Here is a 21,876-nt window from a genome sequence, read left to right on the forward strand (position 1 = left end):
AGCTGAAGGCTGCTGGGAGGAATAAAGTTAATTTCCTCTGGGTACCTGGGCTTCAAGTGCAGTGGCCGCCTGGCTTTAGAATTTTATTTATCTATATATCAACCCCCATATCTGAAGGTTAATAGCATTTTAGAATTAGAGAAAAGGGCCAAGCACTGCTTAATTGTTGAATAAATGGTTCCAATATGGAAAATAAACAGAATATTTTATTAATAATATTGTTAAATATACATAAAATAGACCATGTCACTAACAATGACAGCTATCATACAATGGCAAGAGTTGAATCAAGACTGAACACAGACCAACATTGTGACTAGATGAATCACAATTCAGAGTTCCAGATTTGGCATAAATGAATATGTTGTGTGCTAGTGTGTGATCTGCTCTGTGTGGACAGGAATGAAGATCATCTCTAATGAGGACTGGGATTCATCAGGATGCATGGACAAATTATTGTTGTTGTGAATGTTCTCCAAGGACCGTCCATGCAGATTCTGCACCTTGTATCGCTTCAGTAGAGTCACCAGGATTACTTTCATCATCACCATCGCTATGTATTTTCCTGCACATGCCCGGGGACCAAATCCAAAGGGTTGAAAGTAGCGATGTGGGACCTGGAATCATCAGAGTAGGCAGTTTAGAAGAGTTTTATGTAAGAGTATGCAGTCCGGGAGGAACTCCCTATATTACAGAAACTAGTATACATCTGAATTTAGTTCTAAGTATTAAACGATACACCTCTTTAATCCAGTATTGCATAATTTTAATAACCCAGACATCTGTCCATATGTTACCAATATCTGTGTATTATCTGTATATTGCCATAGTTATACATCAAATATGTTTTAGTCTTTCTTACATCTACTATATGAGCTTCATGTACTTTCCTATAAATTACACTTCATCAGTGTCTAATAGTTTTCTGTTTCAAAAACAGTTAATCCACGCAGTCAATGTTTGGGGGGTGTACTTTGGATTTAAATATGCTTTTTTGGGTAAATGAGAAGTTAATTCAAAATTATATTTAAGACTCTCCAGTATCTTTTGATGTATATGTTGCAGTAAGGACAGAGTGGATATACATGGATGATGCACAGACTAATACAATTACTCTGAATTTTCTTGCATTTTCTACAACCGTTATGAACATATTAATAAATCTTTTTATAACAAATTATCAGTATTTTGGTGAAATAATAAAATAACTTTTTATTTTACACCTCTTTCTTCCATCCTTTTTTTACTAACCACTTTAACTTAGACATTTTCAGCTAGAAATGCTAATATTATTTTTTTGAATGGGCTAGAAGAGAATTTGTGTGGATATGTACAGTACAGACCAAAAATTTGGACACACCTTCTCATTTAAAGATTTTTCTGTATTTTCATGACTATGAAAATTGTACATTCACACTGTACTGTATATGTAAATGAATACACAGTGGAGTAACTATAGCAGGTGCAGGGATTACAGTTTCACCCAAAGTGAGGCCCAAAAGTGCCCTTTGGCCCAAATAAGAAATCCAAAACCAATAAAAACCCTTGAGATCTGGAATAAATGGGAAACTTGTTGGAGATTTTGCATTGGTGCCCATGAGTTTCACGTTGCGCCACTACATACAACCCCTGGTTAAAATTATGGAATCACCGGGCTCGGAGGATGTTCATTCAGTTGTTTAATGTTGTTGAAAAAAAGCAGATCACAGACATGGCACAAAACTAAAGTAATTTCAAATGGCAACTTTATGGCTTTAAGAAACACTAAAAGAAATCAAGATAAAAAATGTGGTACTCAGTAAGGGTAATTTTTTTCAGACCAAGCAGAGGGAAAAAATTATGGAATCACTCAATTCTGAGGAAAAAAATATGGAATCACCCTGTAAATTTTCATTTCCAAAGCTAACACCTGCATCAAATTAGATCTGCTCGTTAGTCTGCATCTAAAAAGGAGTGATCACACCTTGGAGAGCTGTTGCACCAAGTGGACTGACATGAATCTTGGCTCCAACACGAGAGATGTCAATTGAAACAAAGGAGAGGATTATCAAACTCTTGAAAGAAGGTGAATCATCATGCAATGTTGTAAAAGATGTTGGTTGTTCACATTCAGTGGTGTCTAAAATCTGGACCAAATACAAACAACATGGGAAGGTTGTTAAAGGCAAACATACTGGTAGACCAAGGAAGACATTAAAGCGTCAAAACCGGAAACTTAAAGCAATATGTCTTCAAAACAGGAAATGCACAACAAAACAAATGAGGAACAAATGGGAGGAAACTGGAGTCAATGTCTGTAACCGAACTGTAAGAAACTGCCTAAAAGAAATGGGATTTACATACAGAAAAGCTAAACAAAAGCCATCATTAACACCTAAACAGAAATAAACAAGGTTACAGTGGGCTAAGGAAAAGTAATCGTGGACTGTGAATGACTGGATGAAAGTCATATTCAGTGATGAATCACAAATCTGAATTTGGGCAAGGTGATGATGTTGGAACTTTTGTTTGGTGCCGTTCCAATGACATTTATAAAGATGACTGCATGAAGAGAACATGCAAATTTCCACAGTCATGATATGGGGCTGCATGTCAGGTAAAGTCACTGGGGAGATGGCTGTCATTACATCTTCAATAAATGCCCAAGTTTACATTGATATTTTGGACAGTTTTCTTATCCCATCAATTGAAAGGACGTTTGGGGATGATGACATCATTTTTCAAGATGATAATGCATCCTGCCATAGAGCAAAAACTGTGAAAACATTCCTTGAAAGAAGACACATAAGGTCAATGTCATGGCCTGCAAATAGTCCAGATCTCAATCCAATTGAAAATCTTTTGGTGGAAGTTGAAGAAAATGGTCCATAACAAGGCTCCAACCTGCAAAGCTGATCTGGCAACAGCAATCAGAGAAAGTTGGAGCCAGATTGATGAAGAGTACTGTTTGTCACTCATTAAGCCCATGCCTCAGAGACTGCAAGCTGTTATTAAAGCCAGAGGTGGTGCAACAAACTACTAGTGATGTATTGGAGTGTTCTTTTGGATGTTTGTTTTTCATGATTCCATAATTTTTTCCTCAGAATTGAGCGATTCCATAATTTTTTCCCTCTGCTTGGTCTGAAAAAAATTACCCTTACTGAGTACCACATTTTTTATCTTGATTTCTTTTAGTGTTTCTTAAAGCCATAAAGTTGCCATTTGAAATGACTTTAGTTTTGTGCCATGTCTGTGATCTGCTTTTTTTCAACAACATTAAACAACTGAATGAACATCCTCCGAGCCCAGTGATTCCATAATTTTTGCCAGGGGTTGTATACATGGATACACAATTTATACACACATATCAGTTTTCAGATTATATTATAGAGTTGGGTTAAATCTATAAGACACAACTATAAAATTTATTTATGCATATATTTATACATATTAATGCTTCCTGTAGCCTAGATAAGATTAAGTTTGTGCATTTTTTCTAAATGACAAATATGTACTGAAGTGTAAAATGCTGTATGGTGCCCAAAGACTATTTAGAATTATCAGGAACTTTCCTAGAACATGCATAATAAAAGTATCACTACAGAATCTCTGAACATGTGTTTTTAAACAGTACTCAGTGCATTAATATTCCCTTGTGGTCTCAGATTAATGTGCCCACGTTCTGTATTACTCACTAAACTCAATGCTCAGAACAACGTGTAACTATCACTAGGGTTACAGTATATGAGAGGATATTGTAACAAATGAAACTGGCCACAGCATATGCGTCCCTGATGAGTATTTCCAACTTAAAATGCCATTCTCATAACATAGATGCATTTTACAAAGGGCATCTATGAGATTCTCCTACAGGGTTTAACCACACTATAGTGCTCCCAAATCTAAAGTTTGCTTGTCCTAATTTTTCTGTATGACAAGAATCACTATACCTAAAATTAAATCAGAATGATAGAATCAGGTTAAAACAGTGCTCTGGAATCTTTTTAAGATGAATCATGATTTATTGGAGTTTGCAATATAGTTTAAAAGGAAACTACGGACATTTTTCCTTTCATATCAAAAAAGGCTATTAACCTGCAGATATGGGGACAATCTGTGCACGTTAATAGCGTTCTGAAGCCTTGAGGCCTCCACACTGAAAGCGCAGCTGCTGGGAGGAAATTAACTGTATTCTTCCTGGCCGCCTCCAGCTTTCAGTCATAGGGGTGTGGCTTCAGGCATCACTAAGCACATAGTAGGTGGTGGCTGTAGCCACGCCCAGGCACTGACTGACAGTCGCCTCTGTACTGATGCACTACTGAGCTGGCTGTCAGTCAGTGCTGGGGGTGTGATTATAGCAGCTGTTCTCTATGTACTAAGCGGTAACTGAAGCCACACCAGCCGTGCCTCTATGACTGAAAGCCAAAAGGCTGTCAGGGGGGATAAAGTTAATTTCCTCACAGCAGGGGTTCTCTGTGCAGCAGTTTTACAACCTTAGAACGCTATTAACCTGCAGATTAACACCATATCTGCATGCTAATAGTGTTTTTTGACATGACCGCTTCTCTTTAATAAGTCAAGTTGTATTACAGGGAAACAGTTCAAATAGTGCATTATATCCATCACCCTGGAGTATATTCCGATGACATTTGTGGGTATACCACTGTTAAAGGGAGCCTATCATGTCGAAAAACATTACCTGCAGATATGAGGTCAATCTGAAGATAAATAGCATTAAGGGGAATCTGTCAGTAAGATCAGCCCTCCTAAGCCATCTATATAAGCATTCAGGTCATAGGAAGATTACTAAAATGATACTTTGATATCTGCAATCCGATGTTTTATTCCAGAGAAATACACATTTTTCTTATATGCAAATGAGCTGTTCCAGGCTATGGGCAGGACACATATCTCTATGAGAATCTGCCTCCAGAGCTTATTTTAAATGAAAGCATTACCAGTGTGAGACATGTAATGACTGACACTTTGCCTTCATGCTCTTCTGTTGTACTAACACATTTTCAGCTGCAATCCTCTCACAGTGCTTCCACTTCCATCTCACAGGCAGCCAGTGTGTGTATGTGCATGGGGGGAGGGGTAGTACAGCAGAGCTGACATCACTGCTAATGTGTTTGCAAAAGGACAAGGTTCAACTCTGCTGTACTGAGTTGGTGATAATAAGGTACAGCTCTGCAGCAGAGCTACCAGCACTATGAGATAACAAGTGCTACTGCTGTTTGTAATGAGGCAAACTTCACTTCTGTTGTACTGTGTTAGTCCTGATCTTACTGTAGAGCTGTGTATGATTATGAAAGCAAAATGTCATAAATACATACCTCACACCGGTAGAGCCCCCTCTGGAGGCAGATTCTCATGCTGATCTGTGTCTGAACCATAGCTCTTAACAGCTCATTTACACATTAAGAAAAACAGAAACAAGACATCGGATTGTAGATATCAAGATATAATTTTATTCAGCTTCCTATGACTTACATAGTAACATCGTTTTTAAGGTTGAAGGAAGACTAAGTCCATCTTGTTCAACCCATAGCCTAACTTGTTGATCCAGAGGAAGGAAAAAAAAAAACCATGTGGCAAACACTAAGCTCCACATTGGGGAAAAAAATTCCTTCCCGACTCCATACGACAATCAGACTAGTTTCCTGGATCAACGCCCTATCTAGTATTTATAACCTGTAATATTATACTTTTCAAGAAAGGCATCCATGCCCTTCTTAAATTTTAACAGTGAATCACTCTTTACAACATCATGCGGCAGAGAGCTCCATAGTCTCACTGATCTTACAGTAAAGAATCCGCGTCTGTGATTATGATTAAACCTTCTTTCCTCCAGACGTAGAAGATGCCCCCTTGTCCCCGTCTCAGGCCTCAGAGTAAAAAGATCAGTAGAAAGGTCTTTGTACTGTCCCCTCATATACTTGTACATAGTAATAAGATCACCCCTAAGCCTTCTTTTTTCCACAGTAAATAACCCCAAGTGTAATAACCTGTCTTGGTATTGCATACCCCCCAGTCCTCTAATAACCTTGGTCGCTCTTCTCTGCACCCTCTCTAGTTCAGCTATGTCTTTCTTGTACACCGGAGACCAGAACTGTACACAGTATTCTAAGTGTGGTCGCACTAATGACTTGTATAGAGGTAAAATTATGTTCTCCTCATGAGCATCTATGCCTCTTTTAATGCATCCCATTATTTTATTTGCCTTTGCAGCAGCAGCCTGACACTTGCCACTAAACGTGAGCTTGTCGTCCACCAATACACCCAGGTCTTTTTCAGTTACACTTTTGCCCAGTGTTTTACAATTAAGCATATAATTATACATTTTATTTCCTCTGCCCAAGTGCATATGCCCATATGGACGGCTTAGGAGGGTTGATTCTAATGACAGATTCCATTTAAAATCATGCTTGGCTGCTTACCTGGAGCTGAGGCTATAAGAGAATATGAACTTATATCCTCCCGGTAACCGTTTGCTTCCAGTCATCGGGGCAGTGCAGGAAGCGATTACAGTCACTGCTCATTATATAAAGAGCACGGCTGTTCTCACTCTTGGCACTTTCATTGGCAACCTGCTGTGCACATGTAAGGAGATGGACAAAAAGAGAGATTCCCACTGTTCGAGGCCTAATGGAGTGTCTGCAAGCAAGAGTCACCATCTAGTGGTTAAATATTGAAGGACAAGAGAAAATACAGCAAGCCGCATGAGCAGGAACTTTAAGATAACATACATGGCTCCTAAGGGGAAGAGTTTGAAGGAGGCACCAGGTCAAGTGGCAGCTGTGGCGCAGTTAATAATTATGAAAGGCTCAGGAGAGCAGTGAAGAAGAGGAGTCAAGGCCTGGACCTGTATAAGGACAGATCTGTCCTGATACAGGTCCAGTTGGCTTGGGGCCGCCGTTACAAGACACTAGATCTGAGTGAAGGAACCGAGAGACCAGATCCAAGTTAAGGAACCGTGAATTCATATCCAAGTGACCAGAACAGGAGACGGAGATGAGAGACTGGAGCTGGGAGATTCAAGCCAGGGCCGAAAGGGAGACCACCAGGTCTCAGAAGAGGGACATCTGTTGCATCCGTGCACCTGTTAACACACACACTCACACTGCGGAGCAGGCTGTCAATCAAAGTGTCAAGGACAGATTACACTTTAATACAAATTTGTCAGAATCATAAAATTATTATTATCATTATTTATTATTATAGCGCCATCTATTCGATGGCGCTTGACACATACCTCATCTCATCTAGGCTGCAGGAAGTATGAATATGCATAAATTCATATATGTATAAATACATTTTTATTGGTGTATCTTATAGATGTAATCAAACTCTATCATTGTAATCTGATATATAATAACACCCAAAAAAGTAAAAAATCCACCAGCATCCATGTAACTTCTTATATTGGTATCACTTAGACATCGTGGCCTCGATTCACCATTTGCGATTTCGTGAAGTCACTTTTTTTTTTATTTGTATTAAGGTATTTGCTGACGTTTTTTCAAATTCTTCGAAATGGCACATGTGGGTCGTGAATTTAGTACAAAATCAAAAATGCTCTCTTTTTTTCTTGAATCTGTTTCTATGACTTTCAAGCACCAAAAGTCACAAAACCTTTGAAAAAAAGTTGCACATTTGTCTGAAAATGCGTCACACTGAAAATTCCTCCACTAGGAGGACTTGAGTGAGATGCACCGAAAAAATGTGACATTTGGTAAAAATCGCATTTCATGAATCTGTCTAAAACATCTGTATAAGCAAAGTTGTCAGGGATAAATTAAAAAACACTGAAAAAAGAAAGAGAACTTAAAGCGAGACACAAAACTTATAGAGGATAAGGAACAAATACAAAAGTCACTAAAAAAGAGCAAATTACTGCAGAAAAGTGGAGAAACAGCAATGATGAATTGGGGCCCGTGTATCTACTCATCCAGAGGTCTTCATCAAGTATGTCTTTATTATTTCACTAGGATGCGAGTAGATTGTTTTATTTTTTTTTTAATTATTCACGTCTATTGGAGTAAGGGAATGGCTATCTTCATAAGTTCTATATGAGTGGCAGTCACAGATGCCTACTATTGCTCAATTCACAAAGGAGACTTTAAAGCCTCCATTCCTGTGAATGGTGGAGGACCCATAACAATGATCCGTATATCACCTACCCTGAGCCCTGAAAGTAAGTATGAAATGTAATTAGTGGAAAAATCCATTTAATGGCATTTTCTTACATAGAAAAGCTAATGCTTTCTACAGTAGCAATATATATGAAATCAACATGAAATATGGCCAGGTGATGGGCTGAAACACTTCATGTGAATATATGGGTTAATTTAGATTCTTTTTTTCAATTCACCATCATTATCATCTTTATAGGGTACGTACCGTTCTCTCAAAATTGTCCAGGCAGAATTCATTTGGCTTTGGAAAAAATTCAACTCTGTGCATACGTCCAAGATTCAAGATGATATTGGTGCCTTTCTTAACATAATACCCATCTATGATATCATCCTCCAGAGCTTTGCGCATGACCAGGTCTACCACAGGCTGGTACCTCATGCTCTCATAGATGAAATTCTCTGTAACTTTAAGTTTTTGCAAATCACTACTCAGTACTTCCCGATCACCTGCAATAATAAGGAGGATATTAAGTAACTTACCATGTTCTGTCCAGTGGTTTTGTGAGTCTGCTTATACTCTGATCTGTATCTTATCTCCATAAAGTCATAAACTACAAAAGTTTCCAATGAGCTCGAGTCCAAGCCAATGAGGTTTGCTACTATTAGGCCATCATTTGTATTTAACTATATAGTTCACTATATATTCTATGGCTAAACACCTTCATGTTCGCAAACCCAATATATTTTTTAGCGTGCAAAGCTATATCTTCTATGATTTATATATCAAATATATATTACAAGTGTCCCTTAATAACTGCATTTTTCCACATAGATACATACTATATAGATGGCAATGACAACATTCCACAGTGAGACTGAATGTGACTTGAGCTTTGCAATGTCATTTAAAGGCCTTTATTTCACAAACTAATCATTATCATTTATGTAACATGTTGCCACAAGCACAACAAGAATCAGGGCAGCCTTTTGACATTGAAGAGTGGTGGAACTAGAATTATCCATTGCCTATTGTGTAAAACATTAGACAGATGTAATGTGACATATTTACCATCTCCGGGCTCTTTATAGTCATCAGACTGGACAAAGTCACAGACATAAATTATATATATATATATATATATACACCGCGTACAGAATTATTAGGCAAATGCGTATTTTGATCACTTTGATACTTTTTATACATGTTGTCCTACTCCAAGCTGCATAGGCTTGAGAGCCAACTACCAATTAAGTAAATCTGGTGATGTGCATCTCTGTAATGAGGAGGGGTGTTGACTAATGACATCAACACCCTATATAAGGTGTGCTTAATTATTAGGCAACTTCCTTTCCTTTGGCAAAATGGGTCAGAAGAGAGATTTGACGGGCTCTGAAAAGTCCAAAATTGTGAGATGTCTTGCAGAGGGATGCAGCAGTCTTGAAATTTCCAAACTTTTGGAACACCGAACAATCAAGCGTTTCATGGCAAATAGCCAACAGGGTCGCAAGAAGCGTGTTGGCCAAAAAAGGCGCAAAATAACTGTCCATGAACTGAGGAAAATCAAGCGTGAAGCTGCCAAGATGCCATTCGCCACAACTTTTCCCATATTTCAGAGCTGCAATGTTACTGGAGTATCAAAAAGCACAAGGTATGTGATACTCAGGGACATGGCCAAGGTAAGGAAGGCTGAAGAGCGACCACCTTTGAACAAGAAGCATAAGATAAAACATCAAGAATGGGTCAAGAAATATCTTAAGACTGATTTTTCAAAGGTTTAATGGACTGATGAAATGAGAGTGACTCTTGATGGGCCAGATGGATGGGCCAGAGGCTGGATCAATAAAGGGCAGAGAGCTCAATGCCGACTCAGACGCCAGCAAGGTGGAGGTGGGGTACTGGTATGGGCTGGTATCATCAAAGATGAACTTTTGGGACCTTTTCGGGTTGAGGATGGAGTGAAGCTCAACTCCCAGACCTACTGCCAGTTTCTGGAAAACAACTTCTTCAAGAAGTGGTACAGGAAGAAGTCAGTATCGTTCAGTATCATTCAAGAAAAACATGATTTTCATGCAGGACAATGCTCCATCACATGCATCCAACTACTCCACAGCGTGGCTGGCCAGTAAAGGTCTAAAAAGAAGAAAAAATAATGACATGGCCCCCTTGTTCACCTGATCTGAACCCCATAGAGAACCTGTGGTCCATCATAAAATATGAGATCTACAGGGAGGGAAAACAGTACACCTCTGGGAGGCTGTAGTGACTGCTGCAACCAATGTTGATCGAAAACAGATCAAGCAACTGACAGAATCTATGGATGGAAGACTGTTGAGTGTCATCATAAAGAAAGGTGGCTATACTGATCACTATTTTTTTTTGTTTTTGTTTTTGCATGTCAGAAATGTTTATTTCTAAATTTTGTGCACTGATATTGGTTTACCTGGTGAAAATAAACAAGTGAGATGGGATTATATTTGGTTTTTATTAAGTTGCCTAATAATTCTGCACAGTAATAGTTACCTGCACAAACAGATATCCTCCTAAGATAGCCAAATCTAAAAGAAAAACCACTTCAACATCCAAAAATATTAAGCTTGGATATTTATGAGTCTTTTGGGTTGATTGATAACATAGTTGTTGATCTATAATAAAAATAATCCTCTAAAATACAACTTGCCTAATAATTCTGCACACAGTGTACAGTATATATATAACATATATCTATCAGGGTTGCACAACCTGTTGCTCAAGGACCACATATGGCATTCCGTGCTATTTTGTGCGGCCTCTAACCTTTTGTATGCAGTAGTTGAATTAGAGAATGAGCGATAGCACACTGCTACCTTTATCTGGGTCCTCCATACATTAAATAGATTGGTGTTCCTTGACCACTGTTTAACACTTGAGTAAGGCATGTGTGTCACAATAGCACTGTATGTGGAAGCCTGACAGCTGTTCATAAAGTTTGAAAGGACAGGCTTAGCACAAGCCACTTTGTTTACCAGATCCCAGGGGTTGCCGTGGCCTTCATCCTTTAACCTTTGTCCAGGGATCTGAACATACAGATTTCCATTGTAGCTCTGGCAGTATGTTTGCTGTCATTGTCCTGCTGGAAGATGAACCTACACCCCAATTTCAATTTTTTTGAAGCCTTTAACAGGTTTTCCTCCAGGACTGCCCTGCTGAAGAAAAGCAACCTCACAGCATGATGCTGCTACCACCATGTTTGACGTGAGGATGGTGTTTTCAGGGTGATGTGCAGAGTTAGTTTTCTGCCATACAGTGTTTTGCATTTAGCCCAAAAAGTTCTACTTTGGTCTTCTCTGACCAGAGCAACTTCTTCCACATACTATGTCCCCTAAATGGCTTTTTGCAAACTGCAAATGGGACTTCTCATGGCTTGCTTTCAAAAATGTCTTCCTTCTTGCCACTCTTCCATAAAAGCCAGATTTGTGGAGTATACGACTAATAGTTGTCCTCTGAACAGATTCTCCGGCTTGAGCTGTGTATCTCTGCAGCTCCTCCAGAGTGACCATAGACCTCTTGGCTTCTCTCTAATTAATGCTCTCCTTGCTTGGGTTGTCAGTTTAGGTGGACAGCAATGTCTTAGTAGGTTTGCAGTTGTGCTATACTACTTCCATTTTTAGATGATGGATTGAACAGTGCGCTGTGAGATGTTCAGAGCTAGGGCTATTTTTTATAACCTAATCCTGCTTTTCTCTTCTTCACAACTTTTTCCCTGACCTGTCTGGTGTGTTTCTTGGTTTTCATGATGCTGTTTCATTGTTAATGTTCTCAAACAAACCTCTGAGGCCATCATGGAATTGCTGTAGCTATACTGAGAATAAATTACACTCAGGTGGACTCAGTTTTCTAATTATGTGACCTCTGGAGGCAATTGGCCACTCTGGATTTTGTTTCGGGGTATCAGACTACAGAGGACTGAATACAAATGCACGTCACAATTTGCAGATGTATGTTTTTAAAATAATTAGGGCACTATGTATAATTTCCATTACACTTCACAAATACTCGCTACTTTGTGTTGGTATATCACATAAAATCCCAATAAAATACATTTAAGTCTGTGCGTATAATGTGAAAAGAGTGGAAAACTTCACAGTGTATGTATGTGAATATGGGCACATTTAAACAAGTACTGCACATAAAATAGGATGCCTTTTATTGGATTAAAGCCTAAGCCCCCTGCCCACAGTCATATACCCACCCTCCAGTGTCTTCACAGTTTTTTTTGGTGCCGCTTTGGTCCCCCTGCGCCATCTTGTGAGCGCAGCTTCTGACTGGCCAGAAGCCAGAAGCTACGTCACAAGAGCACAATGCAAGTCTATGAGAGCCAGAGAGAGACTTTCAGTGACTTGTATTGTAAAGTGACCTCCATGCAGCTCCATGAAACACTGGAACTGCGAGGAGGTCACTTTTTGCCAGAGACCGACGGGAGCAGCGGTGAGAATGGATGAAAACACCAGGAGATGAGTATGAGACAGGGGTCAGAGGACTTGCATTTAAAACACCACTCCAGCGGTGCAATAAAAAAAAACCTGACGTGGTATTTTAAATATTCATGCTGCGAAGATAAACCCCGCTCCAGTTGATTGACAGGCCTCTACCTAAGTGTGCACAGGAATAGGATAGTCAAAGAGATTGGAGTAGGTGAGGCTTGCTGGAGACCTTCCTCAGATTAGTCCAGGGGATGTAGCTCAGTGGTAGAGCACATGTTTTGCATGTATGAGGCCCCGGGTTCAATCCCTGGCATCTCTATTTTACCGCATGGTTTTTTTTTGCCTTCCCCTGGATCAACGCTGCGGAATAGCTGCAGTGCACAAGAAATAGGCTGAACTGGATGGACGCTTGTCTTTTTTTGGCCTTATAAACTATGTAACTATGTAACTATGTAACTAGTCAGTCGAGACACATAGTCCTCGACCGGCTTTTCAAAGTATGTTCACTCTGAAATATTGCAGCTTTTCAGAATAAGGCAGTGTGCCCACAATGAGTTTTTGGTGAGTTTTTGATGCTGTGTATTTTTGCTGTGTCAAAAACGCAGTGTCTTACAGTTTCAGAAAAGTGGATGGGATTTATATAAATTTCATGCCCACTGTGCTTTTTTTTAACTCAGTTTAAACTGACCTGCGGTGCGTGTTTCAAATCCGCAACATGTCAATTTCTCTTGCGGGTACACTGAGTTTTATGTGCAGCTTTTTCCCATGGACTTGCATTAGAAGTGGAAAAACTACAAGTAAAAAATTCACGTGTTTTAAGGGAGTTTCCACGGTGGAAATGCATCAAAAATGCATGTGATCTGCACATGACTGCATCAATAAAGTTTTGTGAAATCCAAATACCAGGAAATGTCAAAAACAAAACAGCTTTGTTTAAAACATGACATACCAACTGGAGACAAAAAATGCAGTGTCAAAATGTGATAAAAAAAGCATGTTAAAAAAAGCGCTAAAATGAACCTATTTTATTTAATGGGTGCAGAAATGATGTAGAAATCCTGCAACATGAAAAACTCACCAGAACCTAATCATGGGAACATAGCCTAAAGCATACCTGGCCGCAATCCCTGAGCAAGTGTCTGATTCATGTTGTCCATGGTTTGGGCAGCATGAATTTCATGACAGGTTTCCTTTAACAAAAAGTGCACATAAAATATCTATTTGTATTCATTATTTTGTCTATAAAAATGTACATGAATATGCATGAAAAATGACTTATGATTGCAACATACTACTACTTTGCATTAAATATTGTTATACATACGCCCCACACTATTTTATAGATGTCGGACAGCTGAACTAGTTATTTTCTTGAAACTTTTTTTCACCTTTGGAGTGCTGTGATAACTGTGCCTCAGCATAGATATTAGTAGAATATTGGTAGGATAGGATTTGAGTGCTATCACCCCCACCTGTTGCTAAAATGGAGTGTCAGTGGCACTAGAAAAGTCTCCATGCCTTTCTGGAGTGTAACAATAATACAAGTACTTGATTTTGGCAGATGGGTTGTTACTGATTCTGAGATTTATTCTGATCAATTTTTTTTCTTGACTCACAAGGGGGTTACCTTCTTCTGGATAAGCATTGGAGGAGAACAGGCAGAATTGGGTGGATTTATGTTTTTATAGCCTTACACACTATATTACTTATTCCTAGAGATGAGCGAGCCTGAACTTAAAAGTTTGGCGTTTGTACCGGACAGTTAATGACTGGTGCTAATCAACTTTTCCCAGAAGTCTGTTTCCGTTGCAATGTTCGGAGTTCCGGGGGAAGTCCGTGAGAAAGAGAGAATTTTCTTGCTCAAAAGTCTGTGTTCGGGTTCTGATTCATGTTCGACTACAGTTCTGGTACCCAAACCGCACTTTGGAATAAAGTTCAGGTCGGGTCCCAGAACCCGAAATTCCACGAGTCCGCTCATCCCTACTCTACCCTATTTCTTACACACAATGTTACTATGTTACTTTATTTCATTAGTTACCTCATTATATCATCAAAGGCCAACCACGTAGCTGCACAAAATTTTGTGTCGATTTCCTACTGCCACTACCATGCCAAATACTAGCAATTTATAGGGGCTACAGTGGTTAGATCACGGGCACTGCCAGTTGGTGATTGGTGGCATAACATAGCAATGTGCTTCCAGTGTCTATACTGAGACAACCTATTTAATCACTGCACACCTAAAGTAAAATGAAAGCTCAGATACACTAGCTTTCTATCTGGAGATATCCAAGAAATGTCAGTGTTCTTGTCCATGTGATACTTACCAATCACCGTGTTGATCTCATTTATGATCATCTCTTCAGTTTTTGGATGTTGAGCGATGAGGATAAACATGAAGTACAAGGAGACAGACATGGTGTCAGGAGCAGCTATCAGCATCTCCAAGATGCTCTGGTTCACGTTCTCAGCAGTGAGATCTCCATGGTTCTTGGATGAAAGAAAATATTAATTAGAATTACATTTGATATTTGGAACATTGTTTTTTTTTCAATTAAAGGTCAGTACGATTACAGAAATAACAAACACGTTTAAAAAAAATGTATTTAAGTAACGAAAAAAGAATTGGAAATTTAAAAACATATATATATGTATATATATATATATATATATTTTTTATCCTTGCATTGCCATTTTTCGAGACGTATCGCTTTAAATTTTTGGTCTATTGGGCTGTTGGAAGGCTTATTTACTGCACCCTGAGCTGATGTTTTTATTGATACCATTTTGGGAAAGAAATGATGTTTTTTTGCATTGTTGTGGCGGTTGAAAAATCATGATTCTGGAGTTTAGTTTTTTTTTCAATATGTTGTTTACCGATCAGGTTAATTAATTTGCTATTTTGATAAACTGGACTTTTATGGATGCAACAATACTAGTGTTGAGCGAGCACTAAAATGCTCGGGTGCTCGAAATTCGGGCCGAGGTCACCGTGATACTCGGGTGCTCGACCCGAGCAACGAGCCCAATGTTAGTCTATGGGAGACCGGAGCATTTTTGCGGCGGCACCCCCGGCAGTCTGTAGAAAGCCTAAAAAGTGCCCAAAATGATAGTGACAGTGCTCAAATGACATGGGGACAGCATGGGGATCGCCCCAGGAAGCATTTCTGACCCCCAGGTCACTGCTGTCAACAACGTGGTCAGAGGTATTAATCCACTTTTACGGGCTCACAATAAAATGTTCAAAAACGAAACTGAAACTGTTTTCCTGTGAAATATGTTAAGGAACTTCCTTTCCAGGGTAAAGACTTGTGTATAAGGTAAAATAAATAACCAAAAACAAAAATACTCCTCCACACCTTGGGCTATGTTCACAAGTAGCATTTTTTATGCGTTTTGCACTTTTGTATTGCTTTCAACCGTGACAAATGCATTCACAGTTCTAGTTATCTGGCTGAAACCAGACTCTTTTAAACAGATATATTTGTGTCTGAACACTCACACACACACTAAATTTTTTTTTTTGGGGGGGAATACCAAAAGGTTAATAAGACGGGTATTTGTACAGTCTGACTGAGGAAAAAAAAAAAAGGAGGATTTAGATGAAAAAAAAAGGATTTTTCCTGGCCCCTGAGACCTGGGGCTAAGTCTAGCAATTTGACCAGCAGGAGCACACAGGATTGTAATGCAGTGTTTGTTGGTATAACCACTGCGTCTCCTATACAGCCTGCCTGCCTGCCTGATTTCTGGGATGGATATTAGTCCTGAGAAGGACTGTTTGTTTGATTTTGCAGGCTTTAGAGACCCTACACTAACTATTTTGCAGTATAAATCTCTCCCTAGCTCAGCAGCACTCTCCCTACACTGTCTGATCCAGAGCGACTGTGTCCAAGATGGCGGCGCCCGGTTTTAAATACTCGAGGTGATGCTGTGCGGCCAGCCAATCACTGTAATGCCCACAACCAACATGGCTGCGGAATTACAGTCACTGGCTGGCAATCCCTGCATGTTCATTGGCTCTGTAAAGAGCGCCAAACATGCAGGGCAGAGTCCCGAGCTCCCGCCCGAGTAACTTGAAAATGCTCGGTGCTCACCGAACATCCCGAGTAGTGAGATGCTCGGGCGAGTACCGAGCAGTGTCGAGCATGCTCGCTCAACACTAAACAATACCACATATGTGTATTTATTTATTTATTTTTAATGGGGTAAAAGTGGGGTGATTTGAACTTTTACATATTTTTTATATTTTTAAAAACATTTTTCAGAAGAACCCCGGCTGTCATGGCAACTCAGCGGCACCTCACAATTGCATCACAGGGGTGCCGATGGGCACATGGAATGATGTACACCCTACTAACAGACGCCACTAACAGATATTGACAACATCATTTAACAGGTTAACAGCCGCGGGTGGAGTTCCACTCCACGCTCAGCTGTTAGAGGCAGCTGATTGCTGAATATCACAGCCATCATCTGCTAGGAAATCTGCGGGCTCAGTTACTGAGGTCTCATCAAAGTCAGGGAGCTGGCATATGACGTAACTGTACATCATATGTTGGTAAGAGATTAATTGCAGAGTGCTGTTGCATAATGCATTTATATCTGTTTCTATTTATATATTTTCTACATTGTGCAAATTAAGCTATGACCTCCTCTGGCCCATGCACCTTTATCCACCAATCTGTCCCACACAGACTTTAATTAAGCCGGATACTATTTCTTCCCCAGTTTATTTGAGTCCGTGTTAGTGTCCATCCAATAAAGTAGTCTAGTCGTTAGTGGATGACTTAATGGAGTTGTACATTACTCAGACAACCGTTTCTCAATCACTATGTCCCCACCAAGTAAAATAATAACACCTATTATTTTACTTGTTGGAAACATAGTAAATGTTTCCCAGGGGAGCATTGCATGGCTTTTAAGCCTCCTACACTGGCATGCCAAGCATGTCACTCTCCACAAGGAGCAACATTACCCCTTAAACCCTAGTCAGAAGCCTCTCCTACAGACAAATTAGATCTCATGCTTTGCACTGATGAGGTGCAACACCTCGAAACACATGTCTGCAAATTGAGATTCTGGTTTGGCTTTTACCCTAAGTCATGTGGCAAGGCCCGTTAAATGGTTGATCTTAAAGATTGCTACTTCCAATAGGTGTAGGATTGCTATTTCCAATAGGTGGCACTAGAGTTCAAGTCATCTTCTTCTCTGAAAAGGTAATTTGCATGTTCACACGAGGAAAACTGTGCTCAACTTTTCTGCACAGTGATAGAAGTGGTGCATTAGGCAGGGAATACTTAGAAGAGGAGCAGTCCACAATCCTTTAGTCTCAGGACCAGTGAAAGTAAAAAATATGAACATTTGTAAACTTCTCATTGCTTTGACACCTTAAATTTCACTAATGCTGTTCTACTGTTGCTTTTTATCATTAGACTGTGTTCACACACATTACAGCTGCATTGCTTTTTTTCCCCCAAACCACAAAAAAAACACTATATGTAAATTCAGCATAAGGCTAAGTTCCTACCATAAGTATTTGGTGTGTTTCTGATGCTGCATATACAGTATTCGTTGCAGAAATAGCTCAGCTTCTTGCTCTTCCAGTAAAGTGAATGGCATTTATATTAATCTCATGTCCATTGTGCTTTTTTTTAATGCTGCGTAAACTGACCTGCAGAGCAATGTTGAAATCTGCAACATGTCAATTAATCTAGCTGTAAATATGTGTTTTATTTATGGATTTTCCCTATAGGCTTGAAAGAGATGAGGAAAATCTGCAGGTAAAAAGGACTTGCACGTTTTTATCGCATTGGAGCAAAGGAAACGCACTAAAAGCGCAGTAACCTCCACATGAGTTAAGCCATGAGGTTTTATCAATGGTAAGTAACAGGGTGTTTCAAGAACAATGCAATTTTATATAAGCACAACATACCCCCCAAAAAAGACTAAAAACACAAGAAAAAAATGCCCTCAGAAATGCAAAGAAAAATGCGCAAGTTACCTACGTTAGCTAATTGGTGCAAAAAATCTGCAGCATCAGAAACGCACTAAATACTCAACGTGGGAAAGTGGCCATAGGGTACAGTCAGACGGCCAATGATCGCATAGCAATGCTCGAAATGGCTGTGGCTCTCCAGACCCGAGTGTGACAGGTACATAGAAATAAATGCTGTCACGCTCAGGTCAGGAAAGCTGCTAGCCAGTCCGAGCAACGTCGTCCATGTTATACAGTCGCCTGACTGTGCCCTTATAATGCAAATTGCCTCTTCAGAGAGGAAAAGGACTTGAACTCTATAGCGCCACCTGTTGGAAGCAGCAATTCTACAAGTCATTATCAACCCTTTTAACAAGTCTTGCAATATGACTTAGGATAAAAGCCAAATCAGAATCTCAATTTGCAGACACGGTGTTTCGGGGTGTTGGCCCCTCGTCAGTGCAAAGTATGAGAACTGATTTGGCTAGGTGAGAGGCTCTGGACTGTGTCGTTATAAAGAATTCAACCCTGGAAGCTCTACTTGTAGGAGAGCTCATCCTTCCTCATGGACGCAGCATTCTGCAGTGCATGGAAAGTAATACGAGTCTGTATGAGTCTGAACTATGGACTTGTAGTGTGCTCCGTGCATGGAATTCGTGTGCGCGAGATGTCGTTTCAGATATCAGATCCTTGTTAGCATTCAGCTCCTAGATATGTAAGCAGCGTCTCATCTGCTATTCTGCGCACACTTACTTATACATGCATTTATTTAGACTGACTCTTACTACACACCTGTGCGAAAATTAGCTCCGTTGCAAAATCGATAGTCTCATCCAGCTTGTCTGAAGTGGAAAGCTCCTGTCGCTTTTGCTCAATAAGAATTTCAACAGCCTCTTTCAAATCATTGCTGAAATACAAAGAGAGGACACGTACTCACAATCTGCAATATTATTTTTGGGTTCGTACACAAACACATTCACAGTGAAGAAAGCATTGTTTAGTCCGAGGGAACTCACGCTGATTTCTCATACTTCTTGTAGAGCCAGGAAATTTTAAAGAATATGTCTGGTTTCAGCAGAAGAGCCTGCCACGCGTCAAAATATTTCTGAATCTTTATAACAATGTCATTCTCTGGAACAACAATGATAAAATGATGAGAACATGACACAACACCTGGAAGGTCTATAGAAAACAAGATTGTATTCCACAATTCTGCATATTGCCATAATGTACATGGAATCTAGAACAATTCATAGATTAAAGAACATCTGTCACCAAACCTCGCTTTTCTATGGTCTTAGACTAATGCCTTTAATTATGATAGGAATGTATTGTACTATGGTTTATGATTTTAAATCAACACTGTGATTTTCCTGAATTTCATCATAGTTTCATAGCTTTCAAGGTTGAAGGTACACTTAAGTACACCGAGTTCAACCTATAGCCTAATATGTTGATCCAGAGGAAGGCAAAAACCCCATGGGGCGAACACTAATAGCTCCATATTAGGGGAAAAATTCCTTCCTGACTCAACAGATGCACCATCAGTCTAGTTCCCTGGATCAATGCACCATCATAGAATATAGTACTCATAACCATAACCTGCAATATTATATTTTTCAAGAAAGGCATCCAGGCCCTGCTTGTACTTTTCTAGTAAATCACGTGGCAGAGAGTTCCATAATATCACTGCTCTTACAGTAAAGAATCATCATCTGTGATTATGATTAAACCTTCTTTCCACTAGATGTAGAGGAGGCCCCTTATCAGCGTCGCAGCCTTTGATATAGAAAGATCATTAGAAAGATCTCTGTACTGTCCCTTCATATATTTGCACATTGTAATAAGATTGCCCATAAGCCTTCATTTTTCTCAACTGAATAACCCCAAGTTTAATAACCTGTCTTGATATTGCAGACCCCCCCCAGTCCTCTAATAACCTTGGTCGCTCTTCTCTGCGACCGGTCTAGTTCAGCTACAGTGGGTACAGAAAGTATTCAGACCCCTTTAAATTTTTCACTCTTTGTTTCATTGCAGCCATTTGGTAAATTCTAAAAAGTTCATTTTTTTTCTCATTAAAGTACACTCTGCACCCCATCTTGACTGAAAAAAACAGAAATGTAGAAATTTTTGCAAATTAATTAAAAAAGAAAATCTGAAATATCACATGGTCATAAGTATTCAGACCCTTTGCTCAGTACTAAGTAGAAGCACCTTTTTGAGCTAGTACAGCCATGAGTCTTCTTGGGAATGGTGCAACAAGTTTTTCACACCTGGATTTGGGGATCCTCTGCCATTCTTCCTTGGAGATCCTCTCAAATTCCGTCAGGTTGGATGGTGAACGTTGGTGGACAGCGATTTTCAGTTCTCTCCAGAGATGCTCAAGTGGGTTTAGGTCAAGGCTCTGGCTGGACCAGTCAAGAATGGTCACAGAGTTGTTCTGAAGCCACTCCTTTGTTATTTTAGCTGTGTGCTTAGGGTCATTGTCTTGTTGGAAGGTGAACCTTTTGCCAAGTCTGAGTTCCAGAGCACTGTGGAAGAGGTTTTCATCCAGGTTATCTCTGTACTTGGCCGCATTCATGTTTCCTGCAATTGCAACCAGTCGTCCTGTCCCTGCAGCTGAAAAACACCCCCATAGCATGATGCTGCCATCACCATGTTTCACTGTTGGGATTGAATTGGGCAGGTGATGAGCATTGCCTGGTTTTCTCCACACATACCGTTTAGAATTATCACCAAAAAGTTCTATCTTCATCTCATCAGACCAGAGAATCCTATTTCTCATAGTCTGGGAGTCCTTCATGTGTTTTTGAGCAAACTCTATGAATGGTTTCATATATCTTGCACTGAGGAGAGGCTTCCATTGGGCCACTCTGCCATAAAGGTCCAACTGGTGGCGGCAGGACCGGCGTCAGCACCCGGCGTACCCGGGCAAGTGCCGGGGCCCTGGAAAATCAGAGGGGCCCAGCTGCCCACTCACTGTCGGGGCCTGGCCCACACACCCGCCCGCCCACTCACTCACTGTCGGGGCCGGGCCCACACACCCACCCTGTCGGGGCCGGGCCCACACACCCACCCTGTCGGGGCCGGGCCCACACACCCACCCGCCCACTCACTGTCGGGGCCGGGCTCACACACCCACCCGCCCACTCACTCACTGTCGGGGCCGGGCCCACACACCCACCCGCCCACTCACTGTCGGGGCCATGGCCGCATCTTCGGCACCTGTTCAGTGACGCAGGCGCTGCTTGATTGCCGGAACTCCCCCAGTCCCAGAAATGGCCGCGCGCTGTCAGGCTGTGTCTGCTAGTAATGACGCGGCAG

General features: G+C 40.3%; 1 protein-coding gene and 1 non-coding gene across 4 annotated transcripts in view; one reads left to right on the top strand and one right to left on the bottom strand.

Moving 5' to 3' along the window:
• Positions 1-36: 36 nt before the first annotated feature.
• CYP19A1 (cytochrome P450 family 19 subfamily A member 1) overlaps positions 37-21,876 on the bottom strand; it is a 68,272-nt gene continuing 46,432 nt past the window's right edge. For 2 of the 3 annotated variants that reach the window (XM_073650832.1, XM_073650833.1), the window contains 5 exons: positions 19,569-19,683; positions 19,345-19,459; positions 14,906-15,068; positions 8,383-8,624; positions 37-617 (listed from right to left, as the gene is read on the bottom strand). In XM_073650832.1, coding sequence (XP_073506933.1) covers positions 372-617; positions 8,383-8,624; positions 14,906-15,068; positions 19,345-19,459; positions 19,569-19,683 — 881 coding nt within the window. In that variant the 3' untranslated portion in view covers positions 37-371. The remainder of the gene's footprint in view (positions 618-8,382; positions 8,625-14,905; positions 15,069-19,344; positions 19,460-19,568; positions 19,684-21,876) is intronic. The other variant, XM_073650831.1, reaches the window with a different exon arrangement.
• TRNAA-UGC (transfer RNA alanine (anticodon UGC)) lies at positions 12,826-12,897 on the top strand. Its single transcript has one exon. It is a non-coding gene; the product is annotated as a tRNA-Ala (tRNA).

The sequence above is a fragment of the Phyllobates terribilis genome, unplaced genomic scaffold (assembly GCF_046119375.1).
Source record: "Phyllobates terribilis strain yellow unplaced genomic scaffold, ASM4611937v1 Scaffold_11__3_contigs__length_659146591, whole genome shotgun sequence".
In the NCBI taxonomy this organism is placed as follows: domain Eukaryota; kingdom Metazoa; phylum Chordata; class Amphibia; order Anura; family Dendrobatidae; genus Phyllobates; species Phyllobates terribilis.